At 45.7% G+C, this 24410-nt stretch overlaps 1 protein-coding gene across 1 annotated transcript in view; it reads left to right on the plus strand.

The window, feature by feature from the left end:
- The first annotated feature begins 5320 nt into the window (after window positions 1-5320).
- The window catches only part of CHRNB2 (cholinergic receptor nicotinic beta 2 subunit), a 185655-nt gene continuing 166565 nt past the window's right edge, over window positions 5321-24410 (plus strand). Inside the window, exon 1 of the mRNA XM_069218206.1 lies at window positions 5321-7033. Within this exon, the coding sequence (XP_069074307.1) occupies window positions 6991-7033 (43 nt within the window). The 5' untranslated portion in view covers window positions 5321-6990. The remainder of the gene's footprint in view (window positions 7034-24410) is intronic.

Raw genomic sequence — 24410 nt, forward strand, 5'->3', positions numbered from 1 at the left:
AGACACCAGATACAATCCAAATGTGGATCGGTTACAGACATCCGACCTCCACATTCTTTACAGGTCTTAAAACCCGATTTCTTTGGGGGAGACATTGTAACCACCAAAACGCAACAGTAATCAGCAAGCCAGGAAACAAAAACCATTGGCGTCGAAGGCACAGAAAAAAGGAAACTGACGTCAGCACGCCGACGAGGACCTCTTATTGGCACGGTGACGTCAGACGGAGTCACGTGGAGCCGTGCCATTATGACGTCCTCGTCGACGTGGACAGATAGGAAGAAGACTTTCCGTCAGATGCTGGCGCAAGGACGAATTCATAAGGTGAGGAATCCACAGGTAGTTGTATCCATCAGAAATAAAGGTACTTTATTTTAGTGACACAAAGCCAAAAATATCTTAGAGGCAATACTACTTCTGGAGGTAAGTATTATACACAATATATACACTAGAGACCAAAACCAGGTAAGTAAATAGTCACAGAATAGTGCAAACAGTAGAAAAATATCATAGAATGCAATAGGAAGGTTCATACTATGAACATACAGAGATGCTATTACATATGATAGAATTCACACTAGACAACAATGTCTTCATACATGAAGGACAGTGGTTCAAACAAGCGCAAGGAGTTGCTATGGGGTCTAGATTTTCCCCATTGTATGCAAACTTGTATATGGGTTCGTTTGAACAAATCCAGATTTGGAAGAACGGTCCCCCACATCTGACGGAAAATATCTTTTTTGGGGGGAGGTATACTGATGATGTTATCATGATTTGGACTGGATCGGAACAACAACTAGTGGAATTTAGTAATCATTTGAATTTGAATATGTACAATATACAAATGACTTATGAATATAGTAAGGAAAATATATGTTTCCTGGATTTGAAAATATTCATCAAAGACAACATGATACGCACCAAAATTTACCGTAAACCAACAGCTTGCAATGCAATATTGCATGCGGAGAGTGCTCATCCTAAAACTCAGATCTCAGCTATTCCTCTTGGGGAAATGACTAGACTCAAGAGGAACTGTAGTGATCCAAATACATGCAATATGGAATTAGACATTTTGGAAAAAAGATTCCTACAAAGGGGATATTCCAAACAAACTATTGATGTAGCAAGAAACAAAACCAATAGGACATGTAGGACAAACTTGCTGAATAGGCATAGCACATCTCCGAAAAGGTCCCAGGGCACAATGGTGAGTTTCTGTACGGAGTATAGTCAGAATAGCCGTAATATACATCGTATTCTACAAAAACATTGGAACATATTACAAATGGACAATACACTAGCAAAAATATTACCTAAAAGACAGAGAATGATCCACAAAAGGGGCAAAACAATTAGAAATGTAATATGTAAAAGTTATTTGCCACCTTTAAGGGAAGAAACACCGACATGGTTACCAGGCAAAATCAATGGTTTTTACAAATGTGGTCATTGTAATATGTGTGGTTTCACAATGCATAAAACCCTGGAATTTGAGTACAATGGAAGCGGACCACATAAAATTACCACCTTTATAAATTGTAACACCAAATTCACTGTGTATATTTTGGAATGCGAATGTGGCCAGATATACGTGGGAAGTACTATCAGGCCCTTGAAAGAACGCATTCAGGAACACATCCGTGCCCTGCGAAACAATGACACAATCTCACGAGTAGTCCGACACATGAACATCAAACATCCAGGGTGAGAAATTCCTTCGATTAAATACATTGGAATTTATCATACCCCTGTTAACCCTAGAGGAGGTAATAGAACATTGGAGCTAAGAATAAATGAGGCGAAATGGATTATCAGGTTAAGAACTATAGAAATGGGGATGAATATTGATGATGAACTATATCATTTTTTACAATAATGTATACATGATTGTGGATTAGAAGATATGTCTTCTTTTTATTACCAATACATCTCTTTACAGGCTGATAATACATTGGGATCAGTGGTTTGTTGTACCTATATGTTTAACTGATGTATACTCACATACCATGGTGATGGATGCCTCTCTTTGAGCGATATTGGATATCTCCTGTCTGTCCAATCACTTTTTATCATATATAATTTTCTATGATAATGTGCACATATTGGACTAATATGTATAGGATCTTTCTTCCAGTTCCTCCTTTCTCCTTCCTATCATTCGGAGTCTTGTTGGTTACCTTATTCTGTCCATACATTGAGGATGGTTTATTACCTACACAGAAGATTTTTCAATTTAGGTTTATTTAAATCTAAAGTTCAGAGTATTTGATAAGAGCTTCACTCGTTGGCCCAATATACTTATATATATTCCGCTTGATGATTAGTATGTATCAATTAGGTTCTCTGACAATAGGACAACAGGTCTGAGTAATATGAAAACTAACTATTCTAAGATGGCCGCCATGTTCGCGATGTTTGTAGTGGGCCCTTTTCTCTTTCTATTATAAGAATATTCTAATTGTGGGTTTGAAACTCAGGGTCGGCATTGGCTAAATTGCCGACACCAACCAGATTTAAGAAGACATCCGTGCTCTCTTTAATGCACACATCTTCGTTGGTATTGCAACGAAGCAACACGGGACGCGGATTGCTATTATGCGGACGTTACGAGGATACAGGTTAGTTTTGAAGGCGTTATGGCTAGCTTGTCTTGGGGGTGCCCCATTGATTTTTATTACTCATTGGCCACAGAGTTATGTGGGACATTCCTGTTTTATAATATCATGGACAAGACATATTCTTTTGGATATGGTTTTCTGACTTTATTGTACCTTTGATATTGATTCAGGTTTAAATATTCTCTCTCATATCATGACTTTATTTAATATCGGTGATACATTTTCTTATGTGACTTTCTATTTGTGGCCTGACATTGTTATGGCCAAGCACTCTGAACAACATATAGAGGTTAGTTTCATCTGTGACGTGATGTATCTATATGGAGTTAAATTGCACTTTGTAGGGAACCAGGTTTTATGTTATCATGACGGTTTAGATATTTTGCTTAGATTGGATTACGGTTCCTTTGATAAGAAGGATATGATAAAATAAGGCCATAACATGGCCTTTATCAGCTACTAATATGTGCATACATGTCTTTTCATATATTTGTAGGACCAACTATAAGCTGATGAACTAAAATTATATTATCAAAAAAAATGAAAATCAGTTGCGGTTTTTTTGTACATTGAACAAGCTTAGTGCGGACAATACCAAGGTTAGTGGGGTACCAGATTTTGAATATAGGTAACACATATGGTCTACATTTTGACAGTTGATGATTGGATCTCTTCCCGTTTCTCTGTTATTTAGAGATTTGAATATCATTTGGAGATACAAGTGGTAAATGGAGAGATTAAGGTACTTTCCCTTCAAAACTCCTTTTTTTGGGGGTTACATAGGTCTCTCTTTCATACTTAAAAATAGTGACTCACCTTCACATTCATATCAAATTTCATCCCTATCACTCATACTTACTATATCATTTTATTAATCTCAAGGACTAATTTGGGATGTAGGTTCTCCATGGCACTTTTTCTATTTCCAACACACTTTTGGTGCAGGTTGACTAACTGTGATCCTTTCTTTAGACTTTGGAGTTGTTTTTCAGATTTTGTATTTTTAAATTATTAATGTAATATTTTTGAATTGTGATTTATCAGCCTTGAAGAAGTCCAATGTGTGGACGAAACACGTGTCGGCTGATGTTACATGTGGATTCGACAAAATATCATCCGGTCCTTTGACTCAGTTTATTTCTGTGTTAGATTATGGACTTTTATTGTATCTATTTACATTATGTCTTTTATGTTGATTGGGTGTCTACTGTAGGGGTCTAGTGTTGTATGTTATTTATCATTGTCACCAATTTTTTTAATAAATATTTTCATTATATAAAATTATGAGAACCTACATTGCTTGAGGTTAATAATATATGAATGTATATGGATTGTGGACAGTCTATCACAATTTACTAATTATATAGTCATATTTGACTTTTTGATTATCAATACTTTAGAAAAAAGAAAGGAAGAAAGAAAAAAATAGTTGTGCTCCGCTAGTACATTTTGTTTAATAGGAAGGAATAGGCCTGGGGTGACACAAACCATATACTAAGAAAGTGGAATGCAAATCACGAATTCCCCCCTAGGCAAGTGTAGTGTGTATAGAGGGGCTGGGAGTGTAAGAAAACCACAAAGGTGAGTAAAATACCCCACCGCAGAGCCCAGGAAAGTAGGAGTAAAGTACTGCAAGTTTCCTCAGGACACACTACAAGTCGTGATAAGAGTTATTGCAAGAACCAAGCAAGACTGCAAGCAACAAATGGTGGATTCCTGGACCTGAAGACCTGTGAAGACAGGAGACCAAGTCCAGAAGTCGCAGAAGATTTCAGGAAGAACAGGAGCCCCTGCCAGCCTAGAAGATGGTGCAAAAGAGGACTCTCTGGTTGGAAGAAGTCTGCAGAAGAGCACCAAAGAAGGTGGCTGCGGGTTCCTGCGTGATGCAAAGGATGTCCCATATCGAGATGTTGGATGCAGGCGAGTTGCAGCGCTGGATTCGTCCAACAAGCCTTGGTTCAAGCAATGTTGCAGTTTGCGTCAAAATGGCACAGCCTGGACCCAGGAGGGACCTGGTGGCCTCAACTCGGACTGAGGAGCCAGAGGGGGCTCCCAACACTGGAGGGAACCCACAGATGACCAGGCAGCACCCACGGGAGTCCCAGGACACGGGGACAAAGAAGGTGCAAATTGCGGTTGCTGCAGCACTACAAAAGAAGGTCCCACGCCGCCGGGGAATAACTCAGCGAGTTGTGCATCGCAGGATGGAGTGCTGGGGACCTGGGCCATGCTATGCACAAAGGATTCTTGCAAATAGTGCTCATTAGCACCAGTGACAGTAGACGGAGCTCATCAGCACCAATGACAGTAGACAGAGCTCATCAGCACCAGTGACGGTGGACAGAACTCATCAGCACCAGTGACGGTGGACAGAACTCATCAGCACCAGTGGCAGTAGACAGAGCTCATCAGCACCATTGGCGGTGGACAGAGTTCACGGGTGATGGTGGACAGGGCTCATCATCAGCAGGGGTTGTGCACAGGGTTCATCAGACCAGTGAGACTGATCAGGGCTAATCGGCACCAGTAATGCAGGACAGATTTCATCATCAGCCCCAGTGACAGTGGACACAGCTCAACAGCACTAGTGACGGTAGACAGAGCTCATCAGCACCAATAAGGGCGGACAGAGCTCATCAGCACCAGTGACTATGAACACAGCTCATCAACACCAGTGACGGTGGTCAGAGCTCGTCAGTACCAGTGACGGTGGACAGAGCTCACCAACACCAGAGACGGTGGACAGAGCTCACCACTTTTCAGCACCAGTGAGAATGGACAGAGCTCATCAGCAGCAGTGACGATGGACAGAGTTCATCGGCTGCAGGACAGATGACAGAGCTCACCATCTACAGCGCAGCAGCTGCTCAGTGGCTGAGCGTGGGGTGGGGGGGGGGTCGGATGGGAGAACAAGGAGAGGGAGGGGGCAGGGCCAGGCCGCTTCTGATGTTCTCTCTCCGCTCGGATAGGCTGAGCCTACTCCAGTGTCTGCAGCATTCTGGCCTGCCGCGGTCCTTCTCCGCTCCCCAGACTGGTCCATCAGCCTCCACTAGACTGCACGAGGACCGCTCCTGGGCTTTACCTCCTGCAGCCCCCCACCTCCGTCCTCGCCCACCGTGCTGTATCCTGTATGCATCACGGCCAGGCTCTCTGGGGAACCTTTGCTGCGCCTTCCTCCCACCTAGTACCTGGAGCCCTCCTCTTCCTCGGCAGGCCCAGGCTTCCTCCACGCCACCTGGTGCCTCATTCGGGGTCGTTAGCGCGTTGATCTCCTCCTCACCCTTACTAGGCGTGGGATGTGTGTCGGGGGTGGGGGAGGGGCGCTCTGGGCCGTCATTCCCTGAGGACTGTGGATATTCTACTCCCCAGGACTGTGACAGCCCCCATGCCTTGAAGGGCGGTCATCTGCCTGAACAGAGGACCCCCCAGCCTGAGATATGTGTAGTTCTGTGTGCAGAAGATCATGGTCCCCCCTTCCCTTCCTCCTGCTCCGATGATTGTGGGTCCCCTTGATCTGCTGTCTTTAAGTCGCTTGCTCTGAGGTCTGTGGTTTCAGCAGACCTCTGGGGGCTCCGTGCTCAGACATTTAGCCGCACGCTTTGAGGACAGTGAATTTCCTGGCTCTGATGACGTGGGTTCCCCCTCTACAGAGGAAGGTGGATTCTCCTGCTATAAGAATCATAGGTTTCCCTGCGCTAAGGTATGTAGACTTCCTGCTCTGAGGGCAGTGGAGCAGTTGGTGTCTTGTCAGCGTGTCACCTGCCGTGAAGACTGTGGACTGTGCTATTGGGACTATGACTGCCCCGCACTAATGTCTGCGGGCTCCCTTTTTAAGGACAGTGGAACTGCATGCTCTGGTGATCGTGAGCTCCATCATCTCAGGTCTGTGGAATCTACTGGACATAGGATGCCTGTGCTCGAAAGACTGTGGATTACCCTAGTTTATTGACTCTGGTTTACCTCGCTCTGTGGGGTGGTGAACCCATTCATTGGGGGGTGTGCCTTCCTACTCGAAGGGCTGTTAACTCCTCGCTGTCAGGCCTGTGGCTCCCACGCTCCGAGGGCTGTGGACCCTGCTCTGAGGACGAGGGGGCGCCTGCTCGGAGGTCTGTGTGCTCCCTGCTCTCTGGTCTGTGAGCCTTGCTATGAGGATTGCGCCCCGTCCCCGCCGTGAGGTCATGTGAGGCCCGTTCTCTGATGTTTGTGGAACCGTCTGTAACGAATGTGGATATCCTGAGGTCGGCAGCACCCCTGCTCCTCCCCCGCCTTGTGTCCTCGTGCGCCGCCGTACAGTGCTTGCTCGGACTGTGGGCGCTACAGGCCCGGTAGGATGCCCCTGCTGGAGTGACTGCCCGGCTCTCACAGGATGTCTCCCCTGCTCTGGCTCTGCCTCTGCGGATCCCTGAGAAGTAAGTGCTGACCTCGCCTCTCTTGCCGTTCACGTGTGTACACGCCGGTCTTCTCCCGCCTACACCCGCTTCCTTCTCCCCTCTAACTCAACGCAGTGTACCCCCATGTAACTGCCGCCTCTTCCCATGGGCACCCCTCCTTCACCCCCACCCCTCCTCCTCTCGCCCTTCGCGCTGTAGAGACTCCAAGTGACACGAAGCGGCTGAAACATTATAAGCACTGAAATATAAAGTGTCATCATATAACAGAGCAAATGCTATATAACTCACTTATTAGATGACGTGGAGCCACTCTTAACATCTTAACATGCTGCAATCCATCATAAATAAACCACACATAAGTATTGTCTGAAATAATGTAACAAAAATATCCCAGCCTTTGCATAATGTACCATAAATTCACATAACTTGACAAAATATATCATAACATATAGCCGACCTAACAACGCAAAGTAGTGTCCCAATATACGCACTCGCATGAAACCATCTGATCTGATATAACCAATAATTACGTTGCGATGACGTCACATATCATCTACCACATCAATTATTGTACTATACAGTGTAACATATCATGTAACACTCAGACAACACAGTGAAATTGAACGCAACACATCAGAATATAACTAGAGTAATCTTAACATGGCACAATCCACTACAATGAAATAACACATTTGAGCAAATTACAGCACACAAACAATTTAATTGAACAAAATGTAACGTCAGAAATGTAACACAACAATCGACATAGGAAAAATGAAACACAACGCAGTTTAATATAACATTCTAGGCTATGTCATGACATGACGCAGCAAATTCGAACGTGCCACAGCATTCCCGAATATATCTCGCCACATCTCGCTATGACATAGCTTTAAGAAACGTAATCTTGTCGCTTCTTGCAAAGCGCCCAGAAACTCCCTTGCGACGGCACGCTAGGCTCTATAAATAACTATAATCTAAGTCCGCTTTCTAGAACTATCCCACCTTTCTTTCGTTCTTCTACCCCCTTATATAAGCGCCCCATTATTTACAAACTGATTTCTGTGTGTGTGGGTGGGGGGGGACACGTGAAAAACGTATGCAGCTAGGAGACGGGAACACATGTGTTGTAAATGTTGAAAACATGGGCTAGGGTAAGGAGACATCCCCGGTTGCCCAGAATACGTGGTAAAGGGAAACAAGCCGCTGAAATATGCCACTCATAACCTTTAATGTGTTTTTCTCGTTATGTTCGCTGTCCGTTTCCACAATGTTCTAGAATCAAGGTTCTGTTTAATCTCATTAAGTCAACGCATCTTGTTTGAAGGCAATACCTGTGGTGTTCATGGAGAGCTTGTGACGCATTAGCAAGAGACCCGTGGAGGTTACCAAGTCAGCCATTAATTCACCTCTTATGTTTCTTATGTTGCCACAGTGCCAGTGAACCTAGCTGCAGGGCTGCGCCAGAAGCGGGTCATTGGAAGCAACTGCTTTTTTTTTTACCGCCAATGCTGCAGAACCTTTGCAGGCTGGGCCTCCTGCAGGCCCTCAAATGAAGAAGGCGTTTATACAGGGCACCATGGCTGCTACTCCACCGCTGCCCCTCAACCCTCTGCCCCTCAACACGCGCCACCCACTTTTCTTCAGGCAAGCGACATTCCAAGAAACATCGCAGGCATATCCCTGCACACACTAAAACGCTAAAACCTAATAAAACCCCACACAATTACACACCCATGCACTAACAAACACACCTACAGTAACAAACACCATTACGGGGAAAAGAAACAAACGCGAATACACTAAACAAAAATAAACTAACAAACATACTGAAAGAAACTAACAGACAAGCACAGATTGAACGCGTGTGTGCGTGCCTGGGTGAGAGGCAGCGTGGGGGCATTGATGCATCAAAACACAAACCACCAATAAGCACCAAACCACGCCGACACACGCGTGCATTTACAAACCCTAGTGAGCCAATACACATACTGTGTTTCTTTGGGGGCCGATGCCTATACGGCCAGCGGAAGTTCGTATTGTATGCTAAAATGCAGTCCCCTCTGTAGTGTGGAGCCGGTGGCAGGGATGAAACAGCACAAACTGCAAACTATGGGGCCTATTTACAAAGGTATACTCAGTTGTTGACTTAAGTTTACAATCACATTTATATCAGTTATGCCTGCCAAGAATTCACAAAGGGAGAAGGGGTGTTACAGCCAGAGCTGCTGACTTTGGAACTGGGGAGTCAGGTTCGAATCTTGGTAACAACTCAACATCCTGTGATCCTGGGTAAATAACTTAATCTTCCACTGCATTAAAAAATATAATAAAAAACTGACCTTCTGTAATGCAACTGCTGCTCATGCAAAGTGCTCCAATACATCCGGGTCGAGTTCGCACGATATAAAACTGTAAAAAATAATAATAATAAGAGATGTGAATTTTTTTAATGGGAAGTAATCACCACCACAACTGTGCAGATCTGTGCACAGGTGAATTACACTCCGAGAGTGGTTATCATTGAAGATTTACGGAGGCCCAGAAACAAATACATTTGTAGGCGTTCCCAAACTACAACCAGCGCCCTTTCCAGACTAAGTGATCATATATTTGTTTCAACTAAGTGCTGGTGTAAATACCCTTTCCAGAGTGGGAGAGGAAATGGATTACCCTCAAATTTGGTGGGTGTTTAGGGGGCAGGTTTTTCCAGGGTAAATATATTTTCCCTGAAGAGCAAAAAATAAACAAACTAATGTGCCTCTGCAGGGGGAATCCTTTTCCCATGTTCAGCGAATTCCATACAGTTGGAATGTATTCAAACCTGGAAATCACATGATTTTCCAAGCAAGCCAGAAGGAAACCTATGACAGGTGCAGCTTTCCACGTGGATTCCTTGAAGAGTTTGAGAACTCCAAGAAGTAGTAAAACTATACTCTGATGTAGAATTAAAAATTCAAGTTTCGTTTTGCTGCGTTTTTGTGAATAGAACTCTTTATTTTTAGGCAAAGCTGACAGTCGTCCTTCTTGAGTGAATGTGATATTGTGCCTGTGTGTACGTGTGTCGAGAAAGTGGGACTAGTATGTTAATTTAGTGTGGGTCATGTGTGTCTAGCATATGGAGAGAGTGTTGCCTTAACGTGGAATGTGGAAGTATGCCTATTACATATGGAGCGCAAAGTGTCCTAGTGTGTGTATGGAGAGGGGGCAGTGAGAATATCGTTTGCATATAGTGCAGCTGAGAGTATATTGTTTCTAAGTGGAGTGAGTTAGTAGGCAAAGTCTGAGGATGTGATATGTAATAATGTGCATAATGAAATTAGATGTGGCAAGCCCTGAATACGTGCGTAGGTTGAACGGTGCTATGAGCTTTTGCAAATGTGGAGTAGTGTAGTGAGCATATTACATGTGTAATGGGCAGTGTGGGTTTGTGTATTGGTGGAGTTGGATAAAAGGGTATGCATTTGTATGTACACTCTATTCTTTTGTCTATGTGAGGTTGGTATTCTTGTTTGTGTGTGTATGGGGACTGTGCTACATGCTTGGCAATCTGTCTGCAGTGGGGCATTGTGTTTGGTGGTGTAGGTATGTGGAGTGAGGACATTGTATCTGCTAGTGTTTTATGCAGAGTGGGACAGTGTGTTGGATGATAAGGGGGCTTCATTCAATGTATGGGAATGGGGGAGTGTTCATTGCACTGATTAAATAGAACGTGACTAGTACTTGGCTGCACACGAAGTGAGGCCCTGTGCTTGGTTGTCTATACGAGAAATGTCCTGTGTACCTGGTGTTATGTGTATGGATGTTGACAATGTGCTCGGTGATGTGTATGTGAAGTGCACAGGATGCCTATATAAGTGAAGGGGGACAGTGTGTTTGAGTGTCTGTATGTGGAGTAGGGCTGATTGCTTGTTTGTATGTATTTCGAGTGGCCAGCATGCTTGGTGGTACAGTGGGCCATAAGTGGATTTAAGTGGAACTGTACCTTGCGGGTGGAGTGTTCAGTGCTTAATTTGTAAAAAAAAAAAAAAAAAGTAATACAAGGGCTCAAAGTATTCTTTCGACCCCCTCCTCTGCTAGCGCTTCCAAATACAAAGGCTGGCTCATCTTGGTTCCACCTCATGCCTCTTTCTTCCACCACCACACAAATGCCTGTCTCTTTACCACACTCTTGTTGGTTCTTTGTCATCCTTTCTTATTCATTTGTCACAATTTACCCTTTTAATTTCTTCTTCTTTCGCCCTTTCCTGACTTTTTCTCTCTTGCTCAAACTCTGATGATAAAAAAATAACTCTCGGTCTGCAGAAATTAAAACGAGAGCCAGTGCCTGCCATCAGCAACTCAGGCACAAATAAAGCACTGAGTTGAAGAGTGTATTTTGTGTGTTTGATGCGAAGTGGAACCTTGATGGTGTGGCTGGATTTGCCATTCTGGCATTTTTCGATTGGTTACCACCTAGAAAACTGCTTTTAGGGCTCGATGTTCGGTCATGAGATAAATATATGTATAGATTTGAAAAATTGTGCTATAATATGTACCCCTTGGATCAATTTTTGCTGGCAATTTTCTTAGAAGTGGAAGAAACCTTTCTTTAACCACCCAAAACCACTGTAGAAGGACAGGGTTGCCCACAAGTCTTACTCACACAATGCCATGCAGTCTGAGAAACAAGTTACTTACCTTCAGTAACACTTTTTATGGTGGATACAGTAGCTACCTGTGGATCCGTCACCTTATGAATTCTCCCAATGCACCAGCATTCGACTGAAACTTTCTTCCCAGCTCTTCACGTCAACAAGGATATCACAATTCCACGATTCTGCACGCGACTCCGTCTGACGTCATCATGTCAATCAGAGGTCCTCGCCAGCCTGCTCATCTCAGTTTCACCATTTTTTATGTGCCTTTGAGGCAAACAGGTGAAATCTGACTTCACAAGAACAACATATATATATATATATATATATATATATATATATATATATACACATACATACACATACAGGGAGTGCAGAATTATTAGGCAAATGAGTATTTTGACCACATCATCCTCTTTATGCATGTTGTCTTACTCCAAGCTGTATAGGCTCGAAAGCCTACTACCAATTAAGCATATTAGGTGATGTGCATCTCTGTAATGAGAAGGGGTGTGGTCTAATGACATCAACACCCTATATCAGGTGTGCATAATTATTAGGCAACTTCCTTTCCTTTGGCAAAATGGGTCAAAAGAAGGACTTGACAGGCTCCGAAAAGTCAAAAATAGTGAGATATCTTGCAGAGGGATGCAGCACTCTTAAAATTGCAAAGCTTCTGAAGCGTGATCATCGAACAATCAAGCGTTTCATTCAAAATAGTCAACAGGGTCGCAAGAAGCGTGTGGAAAAACCAAGGCGCAAAATAACTGCCCATGAACTGAGAAAAGTCAAGCGTGCAGCTGGCACGATGCCACTTGCCACCAGTTTGGCCATATTTCAGAGCTGCAACATCACTGGAGTGCCCAAAAGCACAAGGTGTGCAATACTCAGAGACATGGCCAAGGTAAGAAAGGCTGAAAGACGACCACCACTGAACAAGACACACAAGCTGAAACGTCAAGACTGGGCCAAGAAATATCTCAAGACTGATTTTTCTAAGGTTTTATGGACTGATGAAATGAGAGTGAGTCTTGATGGGCCAGATGGATGGGCCCGTGGCTGGATTGGTAAAGGGCAGAGAGCTCCAGTCCGACTCAGACGCCAGCAAGGTGGAGGTGGAGTACTGGTTTGGGCTGGTATCATCAAAGATGAGCTTGTGGGGCCTTTTCGGGTTGAGGATGGAGTCAAGCTCAACTCCCAGTCCTACTGCCAGTTCCTGGAAGACACCTTCTTCAAGCAGTGGTACAGGAAGAAGTCTGCATCCTTCAAGAAAAACATGATTTTCATGCAGGACAATGCTCCATCACACGCGTCCAAGTACTCCACAGCGTGGCTGGCAAGAAAGGGTATAAAAGAAGGAAATCTAATGACATGGCCTCCTTGTTCACCTGATCTGAACCCCATTGAGAACCTGTGGTCCATCATCAAATGTGAGATTTACAAGGAGGGAAAACAGTACACCTCTCTGAACAGTGTCTGGGAGGCTGTGGTTGCTGCTGCACGCAATGTTGACGGTGAACAGATCAAAACACTGACAGAATCCATGGATGGCAGGCTTTTGAGTGTCCTTGCAAAGAAAGGTGGCTATATTGGTCACTGATTTGTTTTTGTTTTGTTTTTGAATGTCAGAAATGTATATTTGTGAATGTTGAGATGTTATATTGGTTTCACTGGTAATAATAAATAATTGAAATGGGTATATATTTTTTTTTGTTAAGTTGCCTAATAATTATGCACAGTAATAGTCACCTGCACACACAGATATCCCCCTAACATAGCTAAAACTAAAAACAAACTAAAAACTACTTCCAAAAATATTCAGCTTTGATATTAATGAGTTTTTTGGGTTCATTGAGGACATGGTTGTTGTTCAATAATAAAATTAATCCTCAAAAATACAACTTGCCTAATAATTCTGCACTCCCTGTATATATATATATATACCATTCCAAATACAGTACAAATATAAATCACAATATTTATTTATATAAAAAACACCAAAAACGTACATACATATCTAGCAAAAGAAGTTTTGGTATGACCAGACAGGCAACGGGGAGACGGGTGGGACTGTGAGGAATCCACAGGTAGCTACTGTATCCACTAGAAAGTGTTACCAAAGGTAAGTATCTTGTTCTTCCGACGGATACAACTACCTGTGGATTCCTCACCTTATGAATAGAATCCCAAAGCAGTCCCGCACTCGGAGGTGGGTGCCTGACCAGTCACATCAAGAAATCTTGCAACACAGAACGTGCAAAATGGCTGTCCCTCCTAACTTCCAAGTCCAAGCAATAATGCTTTGCGAAAGTATGGATGAAAGCCCAAGTTGCAGCTTTACAAATTTCAGCAACTGGGACCCCTCTAGCCAAGGCCGAAGTGGCAGACTTAGCCCTGGTGGAATGGGCCCTAACACCTTCAGGAGAAACCTTCTTTGCCAGTGAATAACAAATCTATATGCAAAGAATGACCCACCTGGAAAGGGTTCTCTTGTGGATGGCCTTGCCCTTCATCTTGCCCACATGTCCAATGAAGAGTTGATCATCAATAGGAAAGTCTTTTGTCCTTTCAATATAAAAACTCAGAGCCCTTCTAGGATCTAGGCAATGAAGTCTTTCCTCTTTCTTTGAAGGATGGAGAGGAGGGTAGAAGGATGAAAGTGTTATAGATTGGCCCGTATGGATGGGAGTGACAACCTTAGGAAGGAAAGCCGCCCTGGTTCTCAACACCACCTTGTCAGCATGAAAGGATGTAAAGGGAGGTTTCACACTAAGCGCATAGAGCTCACTCACATGCCTAGCAGATGTGATAGCCGTGAGGAAGACTGTTTTCAAGACTAAAAGCCTCAACGAACAAGAATGCATAGGTTCAAACGGTGAACCCATTAAAAAAGTAAGAACCAAATTCAAATCCCACTGAGGCATGAGAAACAGAGTGGGAGGAAACTTGTTAGTTAGGCCTCTCAAGAACCTAATAACTATAGGAGATTTAAACAAGGAAGGTTGATCAGGAAGGCACAGAAAGGCAGACAGCGCCGATAAATAACCCTTCACAGTCGCAACTGCACCACCCTTCTGTGCTAAGGAAAGGGCGAAAAGCAAAACATCAGACAAATGGGCCTTTAAGGGATCAATTTGCCTCTCAAGGAAACAAACAAAAGGGGATCCCTCTATAGAAACAATCAAAAGAGAGAAAAAGGGAATACAGTCTATTCAAAGAAAAAAACTCTTCTCTCTCTGGTTATTCAAACAAACAATCTATCCATCAACTGATTCAGTAAATTTACTAACATATAAACAAATCCAAAAACATAATAACCAAATATTTATTCAAAATCATATACGATAAATACAAACAAATTTGCACTAGACATGGAAAAACACAAAAAACTAATATCACATACACGCAGACTCAGGACTTCAGACAAATACACAACAAATAACACAAATCACAACGGTCTCAATATATACCTTTCATATTTCCAAAAACAAAAAAATAGAAATTTAATACATTAATCCAACATATCAACAGTACATGAAATAACAATGTAAATATTCAAATTTTTCATCAACTGTAACAAGTATTTGTTCCTTTTATCATTGTGTTTTATTCTTTGATCGCCTTTAATAAGTCCTTATATTTAAAAAAAAAACTATGATTCTAGAGACAGTTCATATTAATGGATCCAAGATATATCACCAGTTTCTATTTTCCAAGATCCTCAGCTGTATTCACCAAAAAGCAGTAGTATAAATCTTCTGCCTGCCAGCCAGCCAGGTCATAGCCGACGCGCGTTTCGGTGGATAATAACACCAACAGATATTTTTAGCCACCTTCCTCAGGGCTGTGCACAAAAGTGATTTATAGGCAGGAATCTTACCTCTCAACAGGACTCTTCCTCCTAGTTGTCACCAAACCAGGGCTGTTTGCGAGCAGAAACGCTCGATGTAGGATAGTTGGTACTGCTCGCTGTACTTTTATGCCCCGCTTTCAACTCGCAACGCAACCTCGTCGTTACTCAATTTGCAATAAGCCGACTGAAGGTGGCTAAAAATATCTGTTGGTGTTATTATCCACCGAAACACACATGTATATGTGATATTTCCATGTCTAGTGCAAATTCGTTTGTATTTATCGTATATGATTTTGAATAAATATTTGGTTATTATGTTTTTGTATTTGTTTATATGTTAGTTAATTTACTGAATCAGTTGATGGATAGATTGTTTGTTTGAATAACCAGAGAGAGAAGAGTTTTTTTCTTTGAATCAATTTGCCTCTCTCCACAGCAAGTAACAAGTTTTGCCCATCTGTTGGCCTAGACAGTTTTGGTGGAGTGTCGCCTGGCCGATAAAATATCATCCACCACTTCTGGAGGGAGCAAAAAAGAACTCAGATTGCCCCGTTCAATCTCCAGGCATGTAGGTGCAGGCTCTGGAGGTGGGGGGGGTGTAGAACCTGCCCCTGCAACTGCGAGAGGAGGTCTGCCCTGTGAGGGAGATAGAGCGGAGGGCGGAGCCTTTCCTCTTCCCCATGTAGCCAATGAAGAGCTGATCGTCCACCTGGAACTCTCTCGTTCTCTCGATGTAGAAACTTAAAGCTCTCCTCCGGTCAAGCCGATGCAGTCTCTCCTCCTCTTTTGATGGATGAGGGTAGAAAGACGAGAGCTTTATAGATTGTCCCAAATGGAAGGGTGTAACAACCTTTGGTAGGAAAGACGCCCTGGTCCTCACCACCACCTTGTCCGCGTGAAAAGAAGTAAAAGGGGGTTTAACGCTAAGCGCTTGAAGTTCACTCACTCGCCTAGCCGACGTGATGTCTATGAGAAAAACAGTCTCTAATACCAAAAACCTTAACGGACATGAATGTAAAGGTTCAAACTGCGAACCCATTAGGAATGTAAGAACTAAATTCAAATCCCACTGAGGCATAATAAACGGAGTGGGAGGAAACCTATTGGTAAGACCCTTAAGAACCTTATAACTATAGGGGACTTAAATAAAGAGGGTTGCTCGGGAAGGCACAGAAATGCCGCAGATAACCCTTAACAGTCGCAACTGCACAACCCCTCTGTGCCAAGGACAACGCAAACAATAAAATGTCTGACAAATGGGCCCGCAAAGGATCAATTTACTTCTCTCCACACCAAGCAACAAATTTTGCCCATCTGCCAGCATAGATAGATTTGGTGGAGTGTCGCCTGGCCGATAAAATAACACCCACCACTTCTGGCGGGAGAGAAAATGAACTCAGATTGCACCCTTCAATCTCCAGGCATGAAGGTGCAGGCTCTGGAGGTGGGGTGTAGAACCTTCCCCTTGCAAGTGCGAGAGGAGGTCTGCCCTGTGAGGGAGACTGAGCGGAGGGCACAGTGAGAGTTGGAGAAGGTCTGTGTACCACACCCTTCTTGGCCAATCTGGAGCTATTAAGATGACTTGGGCCCAGTCTTGGCGAATCTTCCTCAGAACCTGAGGAATCAAGGGTATGGGGGGAAACGCGTAAAGCAACTGGCCGTACCAGGACATCTGAAACGCGTCCCCCAACGCTCCTTGCACCGGATACTGGAGGCTGCAGAATGACGGACAGTGTGCGTTCTCCCGAGTGGCAAAGAGGTCTACCTGAGGGAATCCCCACATCCGGAAGATGTGAAGGACCAGGTCTGGATGGAGACGCCACTCGTGATCAACCAAGATGTGCCGACTGAGACTGTCCGCACGTACGTTCAGAACCCCGGCCAGATGGTTTGCTACTACGCAAATCTGATGGTCCTGTGTCCAGGACCAGAGCCTCTCTGCAAAGAAGGTACGACCCTACTCCTCCCTGCTTGTTGATGTACCACATCGCGGTAGTGTTGTCCGTCAGGACCTGAACCGACTGACCGCAAAGGGACAGGAGGAAGGCCTTGAGAGCCAAACCTATTGCCTGCAATTCTAACAGATTGATATTAAACATCTGTTCCACTGGAGACCAATGACCTTTGACCTCCAGGTCGCCCAGATGAGCTCCCCACCCTAGAGTGGAGACATCCTTTATAACCATGGCCACTGGTGGTGCTGGCGAAAAAGGCCTTCCTTGGGAAAGGGTGCCATTAGCAGCCCACCATCGTAGATACGCTGCAGTGTCTCTGGAGATCTTTATCGACTCCTCGAGATCCCCTCTGTGCTGAAACCACTGCCTGCGGAGGCACCACTGAAGAGCCCTCATGTGCCAGCGTGCATGAGTGACCAACATAATGCATGAAGAGAACAGACCTAGCAGACGAAGGACCTTGAGGACTGGAACAACCGCTCCACTTCGAAACATTGGAATCAATGCCTGAATGTCCTGAATCCACTGAGGCGGCGGATAGGCCCGATTCAATGTTGTGCCCAGTACTGCCCCTACGAGCAGGAGGTGTTGAGGGCTCCAGGTGAGATTTGGGCACGTTTACTGAAAACTCCAGATCGAACAACAACTGAGTTGTCATCTGCAGGTGATGCAGCAAGAGCTCCGGAGACTTGGCTTTGATCAACCGATCGTCCAGGTAAGGGAATACCGATATTCCTTTCCTCCTGAGATTTGCTGCAACCACCGCCATCACCTTCGTGAAGACTTGAGGTGCTGAAGTAAGACCAAAAGGAAGGCCTTAAACTGGTAGTGTTGCTACCCTACTACAAACCGGAGATACTTCCTGTGCGACTTCAGAATAGGGATATTAAAGTAAGCATCCTGTAAGTCGACAGACACCCTCCAATCTTCTTTGTTCAACGCCAGAAGCACCTGCGCTAGAGTCAGCATTTTGAATTTCTCCTGTTTGAGGAACCAATTCAAAACCCTCAGGTCCAGGGCCGGCCTCAAACGACCATCCTTCTTGGGGATCAGGAAATATCTTGAATAACAACCCTGACCCCTTTCCTGCTCTGGAACCAACTCCACTGCACCTTTTGATAAAAGGACTAGAACTTCCTGCTGCAACAACAGGAGATGGTCTTCTATGCAAAAGGATGGACGGGGAGGAAAAGGAGGGGGAAACTCCCGAACAGGAAGGGCATAACCTTTCCCCATAATATTGAGGACCCAGGAGTCCGATGTGATCAACTCCCACATGCGAAGAAAATGAAATAACCTTCCCCCTACAGGAGAAACATGGGATGCAATGGATGGAGGACTAAGGCTGCTTTCCCTGTTGCACCCCCCCCAGAGGAAGAGGCAGGGTGCTGCTGGGTGGCTCCTCTCGTTCTAACCCTACCCTGCCCTCCTTAGCACCTATAGGGAAGGCTAGACGGTTGTTGGCCTGCCGGTAGGGGTCTCCCCCAAAAGAAAGTTCCTCTTCCAAACCCACTGAATCTTCTAAAAGACCTGAATGGGGTGGTCGTAGAAGCCTGCAGGCCTAGGGACTTGGCAGTAGCCCTGCTCTCCTTAAAGCGCTCTAAGGCAGAGTCAGCTTTGGAACCAAACAACTTGTCCCCATCAAACGGCAAGTCCAACAGGGTCGTCTGTACATCTGTTGAAAATCCAGAAGACCTCAACGATGCATGTCTCCTGGTGACCACAGATGTGCCCATTGCCCTGGCCACCGAGTCTGTCGTAGTGTAGGAGGATGGCTCTGTATATACTATTTCAAAGTAAGAAATAGTGTGCACAGAGTCCAAGGGTTCCCCTTAAAGGTAAGATAGTGGCAAAAAGAGATAATCTAATGCTCTATTTTGTGGTAATGTGGTCGAGCAGTAGGCTTATCAGAGGGTAGTGTTAAGCATTTGTTGTACACACACAGGCAATAAATGAGGAACACACACTCAAAGACAAATTCCAGGCCAATAGGTTTTTATATAGAAAAATATATTTTCTTAGTTTATTTTAAGAACCACAGGTTCAAGATTTACAAACAATACTTTAGATGAAAGGTATTTCACTCAGGTATCTTAGGAACTTTGAATTATCACAATAGCATGTACAGTTTTGGTAAAAAATGGCAATAAGCTATTTTAAAAGTGGACACAGTGCAAAAATCAACAGTTCCTGGGGGAGGTAAGTAAATGTTAAGTTCACAGGTAAGTAAAACACTTACAGGGTTCAAAGTTGGGTCCAAGGTAGCTCACCGTTGGGGGTTCAAGGCAACCCCAAAGTTACCACACCAGCAGCTCAGGGCCGGTCAGGTGCAGAGGTCAAAGTGATGCCCAAAACATATAGGCTTCAATGGAAATAGGGGTTCCCCGGTTCCAGTCTGCCAGCAGGGAAGTACCCGCGACTTCGGAGGGCAGACCAGGGGGGTTTTGTAGGGCACCGGGAGGAACACAAGCAGGCACAGAAAGTACACCCTCAGCGTCACAGGGGCGGCCGGGTGCAGAGTGCAAACAGGCGTTGGGTTTTCAATAGGTTTCAATGGGGAGACCCGGGGGTCTCTTCAGTGATGCAGGCAGGCACAGGGGCGGGCTCCTCGTGGTAGCCACCACCTGGGCTAGGAAGAGAGTCGCCCGGGGGTCGCTCCTGCACTGGAGTTTGGTTCCTTCAGGTCCTGGGGGTTGCGGGTGCAGTGTGTTTTCCAGGCGTCGGGTTCCTTGAAACAGGCAGTCCCAGTCAGGGGGAGCCTCTGGATTCCCTCTGCAGGCGTCGCTGTGGGGGCTCAGGGGGGTCAACTCTGGCTACTCACGGGCTCGCAGTCACCGGGGAGTCCTCCCTGTGGTGTTAGTTTTCCGCAGATCGAGCCGGGGGCGTCGGGTGCAGAGTGGAAAGTCTCTCGCTTCCAGCGGGAAACGTGTGGTCTTTAAAAGTAGAATCTTTGTTGTGAAGTTACAGTTTTGTTGAACAGGGCCGCTGTCCTCGGGAACTTCTTGGTCCTTTTAGATGCAGGGTAGTCCTCTGAGGCTTCAGAGGCTGCTGAACCCTGGGGGATGCGTCGCTGTTGCAGTTTTTCTTGAAGTAGGGAGACAGGCCGGTAGGGCTGGGGCCAAAGCAGTTGGTATCTCCGTCTTCTCGGCAGGGCTTCAGGTCAGCAGTCCTTCTTCGTCTTCAGGTTGCAGGAATCTGATTTCCTAGGTTCTGGGGAGCCCCTAAATACTCGATTTAGGGGTGTGTTTAGGTCTGGGGGGTTAGTAGCCAATGGCTACTAGCCCTGAGGGTGGCTACACCCTCTTTGTGCCTCCTCCCTGAGGGGAGGTGGGCATATCCCTAATCCTATTGGGGGAATCCTCCATCTGCAAGATTGAGGATTTCTAAAAGTCAGAGTCACCTCAGCTCAGGACACCTTAGGGGCTGTCCTGACTGGCCAGTGACAACTCCTTTTTTTTCTCATTATCTCCTCCGGCCTTGCCGCCAAAAGTGGGGCCGTGGCCGGAGGGGGCGGGCAACTCCACTAGCTGGAGTGCCCTGGGGTGCTGTAACAAAGGGGGTGAGCCTTTGAGGCTCACCGCCAGGTGTTACAGTTCCTGCAGGGGGAGGTGAGAGGCACTTCCACCCAGTGCAGGCTTTGTTGCTAGCCACAGAGTGACAAAGGCACTCTCCCCATGTGGCCAGCAACATGTCTGGTGTGTGGCAGGCTGCTAAAACTAGTCAGCCCACACTGCCAAAAGCTCCTGGAGCTGTACTTTGGTAGGGTTTGAACCAGTTTTAATCTTTTTGATTTTGCAGAGAGACCTTAACTCTGACATCCTAAGATGCAGGTAAGGGGTGAGGTTGAGTTCCATCACAATCTCTTCTGCAGCAGACATTATGTTTCTAAAAGTTGGAATACTTTTTAAGAATCTAAAACTATCTTTAGAACTTAATTCAAACTTTTACAAAACTTTTAAACTCTAAAAGAAATGCTAACAGGGACTAACACAAGGCCCAAGCAGGACTTTTAAAAATTTAGAAAAATAGCTCAAATTTCAAAAGTCAGTTTCTAATGACAATTTTTGGAATTTAGTTGTCTGATCATGTATTGGCTGAGTAGTCCAGCAAATGCAAAGTCTTGTACCCCACCGCTGATCCACCAATGTAGGAAGTTGGCTCTGTATGTACTATTTCAAAGTAATAAATAGCATGCACAGAGTCCAAGGGTTCCCCCTTAGAGGTAAGATAGTGGCAAAAAGAGATAATTCTAATGCTCTATTTTGTGGTAGTGTGGTCGAGAAGTAGGCTTATCAGAGGGTAGTGTTAAGCATTTGTTGTACACACACAGGCAATAAATGAGGAACACACACTCAAAGACAATTCCAGGCCAATAGGTTTTTATATAGAAAAATATATTTTCTTAGTTTATTTTAAGAACCACAGGTTCAAGATTTACAAACAATACTTTAAATGAAAGGTATTTCACTTAGGAACTTTGAATTAGCAAAATAGCATATACAGTTTTCACACAAATGGCAATAAGCTATTTTAAAACTGGACACAGTGCAATATTCAACAGTTCCTGGGGGAGGTAAGTGTTTGTTAGTTTTGCAGGTAAGTAAACCACCTACAGGGTTCAAAGTTGGGTCCAAGGTAGCCCACCGTTGGGGGTTCAGGGCAACCCCAAAGTTACTACACCAGCAGCTCAGGGCCGGTCAGGTGCAGAGGTCAAAGTGGTGCCCAAAAAGCATAGGCTTCAATGGAGAAGGGGGTGCCCCGGTTCCAGTCTGCCAGCAGGTAAGTACCCGCGTCTTCGGAGGGCAGACCAGGGGGGTTTTGTAGGGCACCGGGGGGGACACAAGTTGGCACAAAAAGTACACCCTCAGCAGCACGGGGGAAGCCGGGTGCAGTGTGCAACCAGGCGTCGGGTTTGCAATGTAGTTCAATGGAAGACCTAGGGGTCTCTTCAGCGATGCAGGCAGGCAAAGGGGGGGCTCCTCGGGGTAGCCACCACATGGGCAAGGGAGAGGGCCACCTGGGGGTCGCTCCTGCACTGGAGGTCGGATCCTTCAGGTCCTGGGGGCTGCGGGTGCAGTGTCCTTACCAGGTGTTGGGTTCTTAGAAGCAGGCAGTCGCGGTCAGGGGGAGCCTCTGGATTCCCTCTGCAGGCGTCGCTGTGGGGGCTCAGGGGGGTCAACTCTGGCTACTCACGGGCTCGCAGTCGCCGGGGAGTCCTCCCTGTAGTGTTGGTTCTCCACAAGTCGAGCCGGGGGCGTCGGGTGCAGAGTGCAAAGTCTCACGCTTCCGGCTCTTACAGAACCAATCCTGGAAGTATGGAGGAAGCCTGTATCTTCGACTGCTGTAAGCAGATTGGTGGCGAGAAGATATAGAGTGGCTCCTGGGGACCCAGTGTAAGGAAATGCCTCCTTGGCATGGTTACCCCCTGACTTTTTGCCTTTGCTGATGCCAAGTTATGATTTGAAAGTGTGCTGAGGCCTGCTAACCAGGCCCCAGCACCAGTGTTCTTTCCCTAACCTGTACCTTTGTTTCCACAATTGGCACACTCTGGCATCCAGGTAAGTTCCTTGTAACTGGTACCCCTGGTACCAAGGGCCCTGATGCCAGGGAAGGACTCTAAGGGCTGCAGCATGTCTTATGCCACCCTGGAGACCCCTCACTCAGCACAGACACACTGCTTGCCAGCTTGTGTGTGCTGGTGGGGATAAAATGACTAATTCGACATGGCACTCCCCTCAGGGTGCCATGCCAACCTCACACTGCCTATAGGTATAGATAAGTCACCCCTCTATCAGGCCTTACAGCCCTAAGGCAGGGTGCACTATACCATAGGTGAGGGCATAGGTGCATGAGCACTATGCCCCTACAGTGTCTAAGCAAAACCTTAAACATTGTAAGTGCAGGGTAGCCATAAGAGTATAAAGTCTGGGAGTCTGTCGTGCACGAACTCCACAGCACCATAATGGCTACACTGAAAACTGGGAAGTTTGGTATCAAACTTCTCAGCACAATAAATGCACACTGATGCCAGTGTACATTTTATTGTGAAATACACCCCAGAGGGCATCTTAGAGATGCCCCCTGAAACCATACCCGACTACCAGTGTGGGCTGACTAGTTTTAGCAGCCTGCCACACACCAGACATGTTGCTGGCCACATGGGGAGAGTGCCTTTGTCACTCTGTGGCTAGCAACAAAGCCTGCACTGGGTGGAAGTGCCTCTCACCTCCCCCTGCAGGAACTGTAACACCTGGCGGTGAGCCTCAAAGGCTTACCCCCTTTGTTACAGCACACCAGGGCACTCCAGCTAGTGGAGTTGCCCGCCCCCTCCGGCCACGGCCCCACTTTTGGCGGCAAGGCCGGAGGAGATAATGAGAAAAACAAGGAGTCGTCACTGGCCAGTCAGGACAGCCCCTAAGGTGTCCTGAGCTGAGGTGACTGACTTTTTAGAAATCCTCCATCTTGCAGATGGTGGATTCCCCCAATAGGATTAGGGATGTGCCCCCTCCCCACAGGAAGGAGGCACAAAGAGGGTGTGGGTGTAGCCACCCTCAGGGCTAGTAGCCATTGGCTACTATCCTCCCAGACCTAAACACACCCCTAAATTGAGAATTTAGGGGCTCCCAGAACCAAGGAAGATAGATTCCTGCAACCTAAAGAAGAAGAAGGACTGCTGTCCTGAAGCCCTGCAGTCAAGACAGAGACGACAACTGATTTGGCCCCAGCCCCACCTGCCTGTCTCCCTACTTTGAAGAAAACTGCAACAGGGATGCATCTAACAGGGTCCAGCGACCTCTGAAGCCTCAGAGGACTACCGTGCATCTAAAGGACCAAGAAGCTCCCGAGAACAGCGGCCCTGTTCAAGAAACTGCAACACTTTGCAACAAAGAAGCAACTTTTAAAGACCACACGTTTCCCGCCAGAAGCGTGAGACTTTCCACTCTGCACCC

Source organism: Pleurodeles waltl, chromosome 12 (genome assembly GCF_031143425.1).
Source record: "Pleurodeles waltl isolate 20211129_DDA chromosome 12, aPleWal1.hap1.20221129, whole genome shotgun sequence".
NCBI classification, from domain to species: Eukaryota; Metazoa; Chordata; class Amphibia; order Caudata; family Salamandridae; genus Pleurodeles; species Pleurodeles waltl.